The sequence below is a fragment of the Schistocerca nitens genome, chromosome 3, assembly GCF_023898315.1.
Source record: "Schistocerca nitens isolate TAMUIC-IGC-003100 chromosome 3, iqSchNite1.1, whole genome shotgun sequence".
NCBI lineage: Eukaryota > Metazoa > Arthropoda > Insecta > Orthoptera > Acrididae > Schistocerca > Schistocerca nitens.
Genome location: NC_064616.1, coordinates 619,733,522 through 619,750,438, shown reverse-complemented (window position 1 = coordinate 619,750,438; position 16,917 = coordinate 619,733,522). Strand labels below are relative to the sequence as shown.

The following is a 16,917-nucleotide window of genomic DNA, read 5'->3' as shown; positions in this document are numbered from 1 at the left end:
TTCTTGTTTACATGCTCATCAAAGACTCAATTTCTCTACTAATTGGTAAATAACGTAAAATACAGTAAACAAAACATGAACATCACACAATGTTCCATACTTGGAGCAATTGAAGATATACTCACTCCGCCACACATTCCAGTCTGGCCAGCTGTTTTCCTGCTACCTTTCTCCCATGGCTCTAGATGGGTAACCTTGTAATAAATTTCATCAATGACCTCATGATATGTTTTGAGTTCATATAGATTGACTGAAATCAAACAATGAAATTAAAATAAATCCAAAATTTTAACCAATGTAAAAGCTTAACAAGTAAAATAAACATAAAAATATAATAAACAGCATGAAAACCGTCACTGTTTAGTTTGGTTAGTTGGTTGTTTACTCTTGCAAAATGCCTTGGACAATTATATTAGTAATACCAGCTTAATACAAAAAGAAAACACTATTGAAATTCCAGAATGGATTTTCACCCTGCAGTGGAGTGTGAAGCGATTTGAAATTTGCTGGCAGATTAAAACCAGTGTCAGACCAGCACTCAACAGTGAGATCTTTGCCTTTCACAGTCAAGTGCTCTACTGACTGAGCTATCCAAGCATGGCACACATCCTGCACACACAACGTTACTTCTGCTTGTACCTCGTCTTCTACTTTCCAAATTTCTTATGCCATGAAGTCGCAAATCAGCAAAAACTCTGCTGCTGGCAGAAAATTCATTCTGGAAACAATCTCCCAGGCTGTGGCTAAACCCCATCTTTGCAGTATCCATTCTTCAAAGAATGGCAGTCCCACAAGGTATGTAGAACAACTTCTGTGTAGTTTGGAAGGTAGGAGAAAAGGTACTGGCAGAAGTAAAGCTGTGTGGCCATGTTGTGAGCTGTGCTTTGATAGCTCGGCTGGAACAGCAGTTGCCTGTGAAAGGCTAAGTTCCCAGATTTGAGTCCAGATCTGCACACAGTTTTAATCTGCTGGGAAATCTCAGTATTTAAATTCAATCAATTCACAAGTGTGGGCAAATAATTACTTACTGGTAACGTTTCACAAGTATTTATACATTATATAGCATACTCTTTTGGATCATGCTTGGTAATCTCATTACCACAACATTAGCATAGGTAAACCACACAGATATGTCGATGTATTGGATTACTGGTCTTTTACAATGACGTTCCTACAAATGAGGATAATTAAAGAGCACAACAACAGCCTTTGAAGTATTTTGAAGACAATAGGAAAAGCAAGGTGGGGTACATCCCTTCACCAACATACATCTGTCACTTGATTACCTCACAGACACACTTTGTGACTGTGGGGGCTCTTTGCCAATCAGGTGACACAATGAAAGTTTGGTTATATAAATGTGGAACACACTGGTAGTCATTTGGCTACATATTATTCTGCACTTCAAGCTAGCCATTTACTATATCAAGATACTACTACTATCATTTGGATAAAAGTGCACTTAGGGGGTCAGCAGCTGTTGCGTAGCATAGGTTGGCAACAACTCACCTGATGAACGATGGAAACTGAATACAACAAATTGAGAGTTGATTATTGGCAGATCTGAATGGTTGTTCACAATTTTCTATGGTTCATATGAAAAGTCATCTGGTATTTTGTTCTATTATGTTAAAATCTAATCACACTGTCACAGAGTTTGGGGAAAAAAAATCGAAGTAAGACATACAAGTAGGTTAATACAATGAAGAACTTGGGTTAAACTACAGATCAGTTATGGCAATCATATTTCTGTGTTGAGATCCATTCGATTCACAAGCTTTCAGCCAAACTGTCACATTAAAACCTAACCCAGGTCTCAGGCTATGCTAAAGGTCTCACAGTCAGTACATTTAGTTTCTTTCCATTCACATTCATTGATTTTGCCAACTGTCAATCATATTGTAACATTTCCAACCTAACATAAGCCTAAGGCTCTGCTATAGGTCAGCGTGCCATTGCATTTAGCTTTTTCTGTCCCCCCCACTCAGAAAATAAATATGAATATCAGCAAGCCAATTTAAAATTTGTAACTACCAGGCCAATAAAACTGATTCTGACACTACCCACATTGAAATCAAATGTAATGAATCTGTGTCTTCTGTTGAAAGAAACCATTGGATTCAGTGATTAACAATGGCTAATTTATACTATGACCAGACTGGCTAATGACCAATGTCAATGAATTTCCAACATCAGCAAGCAACACAAGAGCTGCCAACACTGTATGTGCATTTTAGCCCAGCACTTGTATATTTGTAGTGTCAACATTGTGCAATCTGTTAAGCTCACTAGTGAAGACAGAGGAGGAGGAGGAGGAGGAGAGGATGGGGGAAGGGGGGGGATGTTTCCCCAAAATGGATGAAAATTAACTAATAAAGTTATGATCCTGAATCTCTGTTCACTTGTCAACATTTTTAACATATATAACTATAATTAATACACTGACAATGTCCTCAGTGCCAACACAGTAATAAAAAAGGTTGTGACAGACGAATGTAGCAGCCTGTAGCCCTTTTCAAGTATTTATTTCAGTTAGCAAAAAGGTGAAATTGGAGTTATGATAGATCCCCAGAGAGCTTGTCCTCACATTCCTTGAAAGTATAGTCTGGATGTGTTATTACTTGGTCAGCAGGACACTGAAACTTGGTAGGGATATCTTCGATATAAAAATTTGATATCTCAATGTCGAGAAAATTTCCCATGATAAAAGTGAAGTGCTCTCACAAAACATGTTGCAGCAGAAAGCGAACATCGTTGGACTGTTCTATAAGCTAGGGGGAGACAGAAGGATCTACTCATATATGTGTATGAAGCTGGTGAAAAGTGAGACACAATTCATTTCTTGCAGTAATAGATCATTCTCTTTTGCATATTACCATTATTGACAAATTAATTATCAACATTACAGAAGGAAAAAAAATAAAAGCCTACAATGTGTGGCTTATAGTACCAGTTGCATGGTTCTTTAAAATGGTATTTGCTGGCAGGAGGAAAAGGTTCAAGATCAGATCTCTCAGTAAATTCAGTGACAGTTTTCAAGCTTTTGGTCATATCTCCAATATTTGACACAGTAAAAGTATACACTGAAAAGGGATCGTGACATCCAATACTATAAATTAAAACATTCATGTATGGCAAGGCACCAAGTTTGGCTGCTTCTAAAGAGTCACTGAAAACACAAATGTGCACATAGCAATGTATCACACATCATAACTGTAGGCATCCTACTGTAACAGCACAGACACCGGCAAGTCGGGACAGCAGCCCAGCAGCAAAACCAGGCCAGTGTCCACTGGCCAATGCCCTACCAGCTCAGTAGCATTAGCAGAGACACCGCTTCTGCAGATGACACTTCTGCATGTCAACCACATAACCACCGGCCCACCAGTTATGTCATACCAGGCCATCGACCTCACTCCACGTGTCTCGATGCAACCTTGACACTGTGGCTTTCCGAAACTGTCAGCATGTGGAAATGGGATTTAAATCACCAGGATAAGCCTGCTGCCATGTTGTCACAGCTGACCCATCCAATGACACACGGCCTGTGTCAGTTGTTGCCGGATCTTAGACACTGCCTCTGCATTGTGCTGTGGTAGCTGGATCGTCGCTACAGCTCATGGGGAACATCTGTGTCAGTACATCTGTATTGATATGCGAGGATCACCTCTCATCGTCTGCAGTCTTTCTGTTTCAAATATTTTGAACCATGTCTGTCTGTGTCCGACAATAAAGTGTTCTATCAATGGATCAGCTGCCTTCTTTGCCCACACCGTCGCCAACTACCAGCAGAGTACCACTCGCCCACTCCCATCCTAAAGAATACTCCTTACGATGTTGGTGTTTGAATATCTGCCGGAGCTCGAAATCATCACCCAATGGAACTTCAAAGAGGATGAGGTGCAGCAGCAGTGGCGTTCAGCACAAGTTTTCAAGTAAGTACTGGCCTCTCTTGTTGTGTTTGTCCTTTCCTTCCTATTTGCATACACTATATGTTTGAGGTGGTAGTACTGAGCAAAATGTATGTCAGTGAGAAAGCAATAACCCAAGAGACTATTCAGCATCTACTAAATAAGGTAGCTAATGTCAGAGCTAACAATGAAGGAAACTGGATCGTCTGAAGGGTGAAAGAAGTGAAGGGTCATCTTCAGGAGTATCTTTACCTATCCTCAATGCTGGTACAGGTTCATTGGTGGCTCCATTTTATCGTAAATCTGGGAAAGACATTTTTGTCTTCATGGACAGTTTGCATACAACTGCGAAATTAAGGAATTGCAGTTATGGGCATTTGTTAAGTATAGCTTGCTTCAGACAATTAGGGGGTGTCAGAATGTATGTGATGTGCAATGAGAAATGGACTTTCAGGAAGGGTTACTGGATCATTACAGGAAAAACACCTTGCGGCATTATCGCAAATGACTTAATGATGTAACACAGAAGTAAGGAGACTCAATAGAGGGTTTAGTGGACTGCATCATAAAAATCAATGTAAATATGTATGGATTAATGGATGCCCGTACGAAGTCCCAATTTTTGAACAGTCCCCCCCTTTTTTTTTCACAGTCTACTCTAGACAATGTCATGAATGATGATGATGAAATGAGGAGGAAAACACCCAGTTCATAGGCAGAGAAAATCCTCAACCCATATGAAACAAAATAGAGACTCCTCAAGCTGCCTCTTGGTATCAGCATGGTTCTAACACAATGCATGATAACCAAGGCGCACTGGAGAATGGTATCAGTGAAGTGTGTTTCTTTGAAAGCAATTGAAACTGCAGAACAAGAGGGAGTAAGGAGGTGTATTTCTGGCAAGTGACAGTAGTGTCCATTATAGTTCCACTCAATGATCACGTGACTGGTGGCCAGTTTAGGCATCAAGGGCCAGGGGGACCAGTCACTCTACAAGATCGGTACTGTCTGTCAGCAGGGGGGATGGAACTACATCCACAAACAGCAGCTCAGAATCTGACTGTGTGGGGGGATACAGTACCTTTTTCTTTTGCTCAAGGGGTTATTCGCATTGAGCATGGGGACAGATAAGGAATGGACAGCCCGAAGATCCACAGGCCATGGCTCCTTCAGCCACAAGTTTGATGCTGGCCCCCGGTCCGGGATGGCCAGCGAGAGGGATCCTGAGAGGGAGCCCTGTTACCGGTAGACATCAAAGAAGGAAAACACTTTCTGGCTGGAAATGGGAAATGGTTCCTGAAGAAAGTCCCATGAGGGATTAGGATGGACATCTGGTTTGGGGAGGGTAGAGATGGAGGGGGGAGGATGCAATGGTTGTGATTTTGGCGTAATTGACTGTCATACACACAGGATTGAGGCGTTCATATTTCTTCCATGCCTCAATATATGACAGGTAGTCAATAAATTTGTATTCCTGGGTCGTGTGCTCTTTCTTGAAAATTGGCAAATGTTGAGGGTGATGTTCCATGCAGTTTATATACAAAGGTGGATGTTCACAACTACCTTCATGGAGTGATTGCCCATAGTTGCCGCATTTTGGGTTTGCCATACAGTGGGATGACGTATGTTCAACATGTAAACATCTGAAGCACCTCATAGGTTGTGGGACATACAGTTTCGCATCGTACCTGTACACCATGACTAGCTTTCTCTGTGACGACATTCACTTCAAAAGGCCATGATAAAAGTGCCTGTATCCGTACAATATCCTTGGGACCTTTTTGACATGATCGATATAATGCACGCCTCACCACCGGAGCTCCTCATCTATTTGCTGTTTGGAGTGTAAGTCCTCTGTGGACGATGATTCCTTGGACCATGTTTAGTTTGTGTGGGGCAGTGCCTGAAGAGCTGAAGTCTTGGCAGGAGAGGAAGTTTTAATTAATAATGAACTATTTCTCATTTTTCCCAAAGACTCAATTTCCCCAAATTTGTCTTCAATCTTTTCAATAAGAGTTTTGTTGCAGTAAAGTATACCCATCAGTATGAGTACATTACGGGTATGGGGTGCAATGCTTTGCACTACAATGCCTGGATTGTCTCTCTCCTCACAGCACAGTCAAGGAAGGTAGTGTCATGGGGCTGAGTCCTTGTGACCACTAGTAGAAGAAACTTTAATTCACTTTGAACAGGGGCTCTCTCCATGGGTGCCACCTAGCCACAGAAAAGGTTATCTGGCCAGTAAAATGTTGCTTGGAGCCCACCTTTCCAGCCATGACAGGCAGGAACTCCATTGCTTGTTTGGGGAATTTCTAGCTCAGGATACAACAGTGTGATCCCTGCATGGTCAGGGACAACCACCATGCTTGAACTTGATAACCCAACCCCAACAGAATGAATACAATGCTGGGTTTCTGGAATAGTAATTTTGCAAGAAACGAAGGGCGCAAAGAGAGAAAGGCACAAAACGTGGATTATACACCACACTCTGTGACCTTCACTTCTGTAAAAATTGGAAAATGCGCAGCATGTCAAACCTAACAAGGGGACTATATGGTTAAAAATGAAAATTGGTAGCATGCTGGAAGGGAGGAAAATGAGTGTCCAAAATCACAAACCACATCCGTGCAAAATTGGCACAAAGAAGACCATCCAATGGAAAGGCAGAGAGGAAAAAAGAATGATAGGAGGATAGACTTTCAGTACAGAAAGAGACATAGGGCTGAGGCCCTGTAGTGGCTAAACATGTACTCATAAAAGAGGTGCGAGACCCCTGAGAGGGAGGAAGGGATAACAAATGTTTCATATGGCAATTTAGTCAATAAAGAAGAATCTGAGGACACTTTTTGAATGTGAGGGGGACAAATAGGCTGACAGGGAATTTCCTCTTCTCATAGGGTGTGGACAGAGCCTAACCCAGCACCAATTTACAGAGAGCAGAAGATAGCTGTATCAGTTCCGGCCGCCAAACGCAAAACCAAGGAAAACATGAGAGCCAGAAAATTCCTGGTTATGGTGCTCCTGAGCCTGTGGGGCAAATCCAGAATGGCAGAAGGTATCAAGGTATGGCCTTTGAGTGGTGGGGTAATTTTTATGCAGCACCCAGACATAGTGACCTCTGAGCACCATTGGACATTAAGCCTGGATTTTGATGTATGAACAGTAGAAACTAAGTTCAGCACCTTGAGGATACTTTTGAGAAATTACAAATCATGATGCAAGACAGGGCAAGACTAAATGCTACTCAAAGTCAATATCATCTATTACAATTAGCTTTTGAATGTTTACAGGAGCAGCTGCGCCAAACCTCAGAATTGTTTTGTGATTTTAGTAAAAAAGGGTCTGGGTAAATGCAGGTGGCAGAATCCTAAAGACAGTATTCGGCACTGCCGACACAGAAGATGCTGAGGACATAAATGTAGGGTTGCAACAAGTACAGGTAGATGTGGAAGGAAATCAGGAGATGCTTGAAATATGCAGCACGCAATTGGCCAGCCTAGACCAAGACATGGAGAACAATACCCAGCACCATGGCTGCCATCCTCATGACACACATCCGAGAGTAAGCAGACACAGTAAGTCATAACTTAGAAGTTTTCAAGGACCACTTGGAAACTGTCAAAACACAGCTGACCATCATGAGGTTTTTTTCACTCTTGCTGAAAGTAGTACTTTCACTAGTATCAAAGTTTCAGAACTGCTGGAAGCACCCCTCCATGCGATCCATGGGCATTTGACCCTAGTACTTTTGCAACCAAGACAGCCTCTGGCAGGGCTATGCAGAATTCGAGTAAAATTACCAATCCCATTAGAATCATTAGCAGCAGTGGAGGAGGAATCATTACCATTTTATTACCTTCTGACCGGCATAACCAGAACACAAGTAGGAACCAGGTTGAGAATATAGATACAGATTCCACTGACCTGCGAAGATCGTCAATTTGAGTCCTTCGCATCAATGCCCGCTCAATATCTTGGAAATTTGTGCCTTTACGGGTATATGAAATATTATTTGTATCATCGACACGAAGTCTCATGCTCTACTTACCACTGCAGAACTATTACACTGCTGAGGTAGGCAAGTCACCATTTGCCCAACAAAGCAAACACACACTCAATCTGAGTCATGTGACTACACTTTGTTTTGCTCTGAGAAGCCTGAGACCAAATGCCCCAGGAAGGCAATTACAAGTGAAACCAAATTTTCCCAGAAGATAGCGTCCACTTGCTATACTCAATACTGAAACTGATAGTAGTCACTGCCATCTCTTACGGGCAAGAATATTTTGGCTGCACCCAGCGCATAGAGCTACAATGTAAAGGATTGATAATGAATGGTACTCGATGCGACATTTAAGGTCCCACTTTCAGATTGCCTACCACCATTACTGGAACCGCAATTCTAAACACCAGCTACTTATCAGTGCCCTAGCTCTCTTGCCTAGCTGTACACTTCCTCCACTGCCACACCACTCTGCTTGAGTGTGACAAGGGGGGAGAGGGGGAAACTGCAAATGTGCCATATTTAAATGGGAATGCAGACACACTATATACGACTTGGTTTCCCATTTCATATTTCTCAACAGCAAGTATCACAAACAAAACATACTTTTGTTGTTATTTAATTATTTTTGGTGCACTGGAGGTGTAATATAATTTTTATGTGTTACAGAACATCAGCATATGTACAGACAGAATTTAACAGATCTCCTCAAGTCAGGCTGCCACCTAATTGTGGCCTATTTATTTTCACAACAGAAAAAAAACCTTTCACGCACAAATACTGATTGAAAAATTGATATCACATTTACTATTATAGAGACAAGGAAACTCTTCCCGAGGAAGACAATGTACACCTCAAGGACAGGTTTAATGTAAAAGAATTTGTCTTCTAGTTGGAACTAACATTGCAGATTGTTCACTTCCATGTGCATATCCACATGTTCAGGGGCACTTGCAACTGAAATGACAAATGGTTTTGAAAACAGATTGGCAGTAAAAAGTTTAGAAAGGTATCCCTTTAATTCTTTCAAGGGAAAAATGATTTCTTCAAACCTCGTGATTTCTTTAATGCCAATGAGACAAAGGAATGGACAATGTTTTTTGTCACAATTTGTCCCTTACATAATGCAATTTTCTTTTTAAACATATCATCAAATTAGAAATAAGTTGTTTCTTATCTTGCTCTCTCTTACCATGGGCAGTGTGCAGTTAAGACCACTTAAAATGCAAGGTCTTCAACCATTCTTGTTTTAATTTTCATTCATGCGCTCATTTTTCCTTTATAAATTCAACAACAGTGAGTTTTAAATCGAAAAATCATTCTGGGCTTGCCACTTGACTTAACCAATGTACTTTTCAGTAACGAATAGAGTCTCCAGACTCTTCTTTCAATTAGACTGAAATGTGTTGCAACTGACACGGAATAATATATGTGACTTCAGAAAATTTACCATTCGTACCACCAATTTTGTCATGTGGTCCATGCCTGCAAATTTAGCACAGAGTTCTTCTTGATATACAGAACAATGAATCCCATCTGCCAATTGTTGAACATTTTTTCTCAGTAATCGTCAGCTAAATCTTTAAACTCTTTCTGCACGATGTCGTAATGCTGTTCCACAGCAAACTGTGATACCCGTTTATAACGTGACTGTGTATTGCGTAATAGATATTGAGAATTATTCTCCTTTTCCTCTGTCATTTCCATTCATATTTAAAGGCTTGTGATGATAGATTGCTAGACTGCCTCTTTTCGTGGAAAAAGCCACTGGACCTGTGAACTACTTTTACACCACAAAGAAATAGCGAAGAGTAAACATCACTGACTCCCCCAAGTCTGCCAAACTGAAGAAAGTCGTGCCAACTGAAAAATCCAGCACCACAATGCTAAACGAAATTTCGTGCTTTACCGAGTACTTCCAAAAAGTACCAAGTAAAGCCAAACCTCGTCCCTCACATCGTGCTCGCATTTAGTTTGGCATGCTGTGGCCAACATTGCTTTGACACATGTAACAATGTCCCTTTCCTATCCATTTACTATACATGTCTTTAATACCTGTGCCCACAATGGGTCTTGTTACCCACAACATCCTGGCTCACACAAAGTTAGTAATCATATGTATAACAATAATGGAAATTTCTGGATGGACACAACATAAGGGAAGGGCAGCCAATCACCTACAGCAGATCATGCGTGGAGAACAGAAACACATAACAGAAAACAGCATTCACACTAGCTTTCAAGCACTAGCTCTTTTTCTAGCAACAGAAAACCTATTCACAGACACACTACTACACAGACAGCTAAATGCGCATTCCCATTGCCACAGCAAGTATTCATTTGGTATTTTAACACTTTTGGAGATGGATTGGCTTACTTTCATGTTGCTGTTTCTTAAATAGAGCATTATTTAAAAGATTTTAATCATGTTCTAGAGCTCCTGCATTTTCTCTTAACTTCAATGTAAATAAGAAGCTACTACTCAAGACTGCCTAGTCACTTTTCACAAATTGAAAAAAAAAGTGAACAAGTATTGTACGCATTCAATTCCTGCTAATATGGTCTACATTTCAATACGGTTGAAGACTTGTATTCAACACTGTATGTGTGTATTTGACTTATACAATTTATATTTTATAACAAGCAAACAGAGAAATAATGTGTGCATGACTGGGTCAGCTTGAAATAAATGAACTTTAGCAGGCACCCCTGACAGAGTACCCCGATTTTCTGCTGAAGACATACACATCTCCTCTGCATGCCACTTACATCGAGGCTTTAGTTTTTTCTTTTTATTGAGGGTTACACCTTTATTACAATGTGGTGAATGAAGTCTCCATTATCCACTGATACAAAATATTCCACTGTCATTCTAACAGTGTCTGACACTTTTGCAGATAATTGGTGGTACCCAACTAGAGCTTGGATGTCTGTTTCCTCGATCTCGTAACTAACAATGATTGATTGGGATAGAATGTTTTTCTTTCAGTTTTACACTACACTGTTAATTTGCACACAATATGTGCACACTACCCTCCTCCAACAATGAAAACTTGAAAGGGATAACATTAATACAGTGCTGTGAATACTATATCCCGCCCCCTGATCTCCAAATTTCTACCGGTTTAAACACTATATTATGGACCATCCATCTGAAGTGCTGAAAAACCTCTCTCTCTCTCTCTCTCTCTCTCTCTCTCTCTCTCAAAGTACGTATATTTGCTTCATTTTCTTACAAAAACTCATATTAACATTTCTCAATGCAGCACTGTTTTTTAATTACAGGTAAATTCATCATCAGATGAGTGATTCCCTCATTTAAAAAAACACCCTATAAAATGTCATTCATTTCCATGTACACTGGACATCAAGTTAGTATTATAGAATTATTCTAAGACATTACAATAGCTACCCTTGAAGTAATGAGATGACTGGATGTTTGTCAAAATCAATGGGTTAAGATTCATGGTCCGCTCATTCCCCCACAATGGTAAAACGTTATTTTTCTTTTCTAGTTTCTGCGCATGTGTCTTTTTCTCTTCTTCTTGGCCAGGGCTCCGATCAAGCCAGTTGGTGTCTGAAAAGAAAATTTCCATGTCTTAGTTCCAAAACTCAACACTGTACCAATGAAATATTACCAGTCCAAAATATTAGAGCCATTTGCAAAGTATTCATTTCATGTGGGAGGAAATATGTTTGTTTCAGGTGTTTAATAGTGTTAAATTGTTCCAATAGATATGTTGGATGATGTGTGAAATCAACCAACATATTATCTTCAGTTCTACATAAAAGTCTTTCTATTCCCCGAATATACACAGTCTCACACTTTAGCTACACAATAAGAAAAACACACAAAACTTGTAAGATTGTTGAAGGAGTTCACAACTACTCGAAGATACTTTTAAAAAGCTTTATTTTATTGCTGCAACCACTTTTGGGCCATTATGCCTCTATTCAGATAGCAACACTTGTTTCAGAAAAGTGTCAAGAGTCATCGTATGCATGTCATATCTATTTGCAATTTGTCAATGAACTAGAGTGTTGTCAACCTATAAATCATTTAGGCTCCTCTTAGAATTTATTAGTAGTTCAACTTTTTATGGCTGCTGACAAGCTACTGAAATGTGTTCCTGAATAATGGATGCCTTTCTGGACCAAAGAAAGTGACTTCAAATCTTTGTGAAGATTATTCTTATTCCTAGTATTGATTCCATGTATTGAGCTGTTGGTTTGAAAAACAGATATTTTTAATGGCAAATTTCATTAACAAATAAATATATTGGAAAGCAATAATTCCCCAATCAGGCCTCAGCAGAACATATTTGAGTTCACACCACAAACAATTCTTATTATTCGTTTTTGGATGTGGAAAACTTGATATGAGATACTCCATAAAAAAATAATCCCATATGACCCTATTGAATGAAGGTAAGCACGGTACGCGAGCTTTTTTTATTTTTATACCACTTAAGTCTGACAACATTTGAATTGCAAACAGAGAGGACTATAACAACACCAAAATTGTGACACAGACGCCAAGATTTTGGAACAGTGTCATAAAGGAGGCCATCGAGATCAAGGTCACAGACAACCTAATAAACCAAGACAGCGGTTACCAGCTCAGCTCGGCGTGGAGTCCGGCTCTAGAGCTTATCAGGGCTCAACGAAATGAACCAACAAACTCCTCAAGAAGTAGTAACACTGCAGGAGTAGCGCCAGGCGGGTGCGGACCGCAAATGCAACTCCCGACGCAGGACAAGCCTCTGACAGCCGCCACGACCGCAGATGATGGACGAGCCGAGCACGGATGTCCATCGGAGTACCAGGGAAGTGCCAACACCTCGGGAGCAACACCAAGCGGGCACGGACCACGAACGGAACGCCACATGCGGGTCCGGCTCCAGACAACTGCCACGACCACAGATGGTGGACGAGCCGGGCGCGGACGTCCGTGGGAGCTCCAGGGAGGGGTAAAAACCTCAGGAGCAGCACCTAGTGGGCATGGACTGCGAACGGAACACCCGGCACAGGACAGGCCTCAGAGAGCTGCCACAGATGGCGCCCAAGTCGGGCGCGGACGTCCGAGGGAACACCGGGGAAGAGACAACACCTTACAAGCAGCGCCAGGCGGGCGCGGGCGGCACAGAGAACACCCAGCGCCCTCTGGGCATAAATACTGGACAAGATCCTCCAACACAGCAGTCTCAGGTAGCACCTGAAGAAGGCAATGAGTTATGTGGCCGAAATATTGTGCCAGAGCGACACAAACATCCGGCAGTAGTCCCGATTACTCCACATGTCATGAATATTATTGTTGAGTATCTGTCCAATTTTTAAGTCAGTTGAATTTTGACAAGTGGGTTCAGGCAAACTGCTGTTTAAATGTGGCAGATCTTCCTAAAAAAAGTCAAAGTATGAGGTATACATTCCCATGGCTGGCAATAAGACATAATTTGCTGCCTGCTCACTACTGCCCTCACCACACGTATCTAGTTCTGAGCCAAGCTGATACCATTGTTTCCCCTCCAACCCTTCTGTAGTGCTGTGCTTGACAAACTGTGAAACACAAACTGCAGTATCTTCTATGGTGCAGGTAATATGTAACAGCAGCACCTAATAAATAAATAAAATATCGCAATCACGATTCAGTCCGATTCTCCAACTTTCACACATTCCGTGGTCTACTGGCATCTGTTGGTACCATCTCCGGGGCAGATCTTGTCGCTGTAATTTATTCTCACAATAATTACAGTCACTTTAATATGAATGCTTTTGTTTATTTGTTGAAGGACAACGTTTCCACTTTTGAATGTTAGCTTCACTTAAAAAGCAGCATTAATGTTTGTACATGGTATCCATACATGTACGAGAACAGCAACAGACTGTTGTTGTGGCCAATTCATTGTTTCTCATGTATCCTTTGCACTAGCGCCGCTCAAGTCAAATGTTATGTGATCATCTGATCAACGTCAATATTGTATCGAGCACTTCGGCATATCGGAAAATCTAGAACCTGTTAAAATGCAAGTGTCGTCTGCACATCACCCTTCCGAATTCTTCAAAACAAATCTGCATCTGCTTCATCTGTAAGTGAAAGATGACCCCTATGCTATTAAACAATGTAAAACTGTCAACCTCAGCAGCAACAGTTTAATCTCAAATATAAGACGACCCTGTACTTTTCGAATGATGAATTTGAGGAAAAACCTCATCTTATAATCAGGTAAATACGGTGTCTCATTTCTTAAACAAAGGCTTAACTTCAGCATATTTCAACCATTCCGGAAATATTGTTCTCAAGATCTCAAACACACATCAGAAAGGAAAATAAGAAAAGTAAAAAAAAGTGGCTATGTTTGCCATAAGAATAATTGCCAACTCTGGGCAGAACATAGACCCCCAAAGGGAACATCACCATGTCGAAGGCATTTTCAGTGGTGGGAAAGGAGGTTTTTTCTGCTCTGAAGATGCTGGAGGCACTGTTGGTGGTAGCACAGCTACTGGCAAGGCCACCCTAACCTGAATGGCCACAGTGGAGAAATCATACAAAGCGTGTCCCACAAGATAGGGAAGGGGGAACTCTAGACTATAGGCAATCCCACAAGAGGAACTAATTCCAAAATGAGAACCTAGTCCTCAAAGGTTGGTGGTCCAGCACAGGGTTGATACACCTTCCTCATTTAGTTCATCATCATGAACAATTGATCAAGGATTGCCCACCAGCATTAAAACATTCATTTTAAGCAATAGTAGATGATTCCATATGTTTACTGTTCTGAAGGTCTGTCCTTCCTTCTACAGACAGATTAAACTGCATATATACCAGGTCATTAACAGGACAGTCATAAGCTATGAATGTGGAACATGGACATTAACAAATGTTAATGCGCAGTACTCAGAATATTTGAACACAAGGTGCTGCACGAGGTCTACAGGGCAGTTCAGAATAATAATGGTTCATGGAGAGTTAGAGCAAGAGCTGAGTTGGAACATCTTATGCAAGGAGCAGAAATTTTAATGTAAATAAAAAGTCGAACAGACTGGCTTAGAAATGTTCTTAGGATGGAATGTAAATATTGCAATATATGTTAATGAATGGAGGTCAAACAGCAAAGGACAGAGAGGGAGGCCATGAAAGAGGTGAATATACTATGTGGAAGAGGATACAAAAGTCTTAGATTTAAATGTTCGAGAAGTACCTCTCACTGGGGAGGGCAGAAGCAGGAAACTTTCTGAGGGGGGTACTACCTATACAGTGCTAAAGTGCTGAGAGGGGGGAGGCAGAGGACGAGGAGGAGAAAAAAAGAAGTTAACACATTTTCATTCAATAGTGTCCTGTGAAATAATCTTCTGGGTTACCTCTTCACTTAAACGGTATTCACTGCACAAAAGACAATAATTAGAATTATGTGTGGAGTTCACACACATACATCATGCAGGCATCTGCTGGGATTGGGAATATTAAAGCACAACCTAGCAGTATATTTATTCACTGATGAAATTTGTTGTCAAAAACAACAAAAGAGACATAATGAATTTCCTTCTAATTAGACTAACTATGGCACAAAAATGAGTGTTTTACACTGCCGTAAAACTCTTTGACAACCTGCCTACAGAAATACCATGTCAGATGGACAGCATAAGTGTATGAAAATGAAGAAAGACTGGCTGGCTCTCTTGTCGATTGGTTGGTTTGTTTCATGTTTCATGCATAATTTGCACAATAAATCGCAATGATGTAGAACGAGTCACTTTATACCAGGTGTACCAAAAGATAATGTCAATCCTTGATGAGAGGATAAAGGACCTTATTTGCACTGAAAGTTACTAAAGTGAAGTCTGTGTCTGAACATCCACAAAGTTTACTAATGAGGAATACTAAGATAGGCAATTTGTTTATGGTTTCTGTAATGGCAATGCATCCATGGCATCCAAGTAGATGGGTGTTTCAAGCTCTCCACAAATGCATGGGGGATACAGGAATGCTACAACAATCTACACATCACATTGGTCAACCAGGACATGCTCCATATCGTAAAGAAGAAATTCTCGATATTGTAGAAGCACTTCCATTATCAGTACAAGGTGTCCTGGGTGTCATGTTGGACTTCCACACTCATCGGGTTGGCGAGTACTTCATCATCAAGCTCTTTATCTATACCATATGAACACTGTGCAAGAATTAAAGCCACAACCATGGACATCATCTCGCATACTGTCAGTGGTCATTATAGATGATTAATGACTGACTAGATTTTGAGAACAATGTCTTGTGGACTGATGAGTCAGCATTCAAAAAATACGGTGTTATGAACTGACGCAACTTATACATCTATTATGACAACAATCCTCAAGTAGCTTGTTCCATCTCATTTCAAACAAGATTTTGTGTTAATGAACAGGAAGCTATCCTTGGTGTCACACTGACTATCCCATTCATATACAATTGGGGGGAGGGGGTCTGATTGCCTGCTTTTTTAAGAAGTTAAGCTAAGAACAATATTGGATAATATGCCTGTACAGACAAGACAACACATATGGTTATCAACCAGAAGGTGCTCCAGCACATTTCTGACTAAGAGTACGACAATGGCTGTACAACAATTTTCCAGCTATGCGGATTGGAAGAGGTGGTCCTGTTCCTTGGCCAGTGTAGCACCACTATCTGACGCCACTGGACTTCTTTCTCTGGGGATTCCTCAAAGAGCAAGTGCACAGAGAAGAGCTCATTGCAACAATTCATACAGCGGCAGGAGCAACACATCAGCAGGGATTTGGTAACTTGCAGCGAGAGGTCAGGTGCTGTGCTGAAGCTTGTATTTGAGAGAGAGGGGGACATTTCGAGCATGTGCTCCAATAGGGCCATGTCAAACCAAGGACAATGGCACATATTAATGTAATTATTACAGGAATTAACAGAACAAAATTAAATCATCAATTGCATGATAAATGCGTTAATTGACATTGGCATGGAATGAACAAGAAAGTAGCCATTCCGGAGTT

General features: G+C 40.9%; 1 protein-coding gene across 4 annotated transcripts in view; it reads right to left on the bottom strand.

Annotated features, from left to right (window-relative positions):
• The window catches only part of LOC126248556 (pre-mRNA-splicing factor 38B-like), a 109,324-nt gene that overhangs the window by 67,898 nt on the left and 24,509 nt on the right, over positions 1 to 16,917 (bottom strand). For all 4 annotated transcript variants that reach the window (XR_007545506.1, XM_049949642.1, XM_049949643.1 and 1 more), the window contains exons 2-3: positions 11,327 to 11,491; positions 126 to 250 (exon numbers count right to left, since the gene is read on the bottom strand). Coding sequence is in view for 3 of the 4 variants with exons in the window: in XM_049949642.1 (XP_049805599.1) it covers positions 126 to 250; positions 11,327 to 11,491 (290 nt within the window). In the remaining variant the exon portion in view is untranslated. The remainder of the gene's footprint in view (positions 1 to 125; positions 251 to 11,326; positions 11,492 to 16,917) is intronic.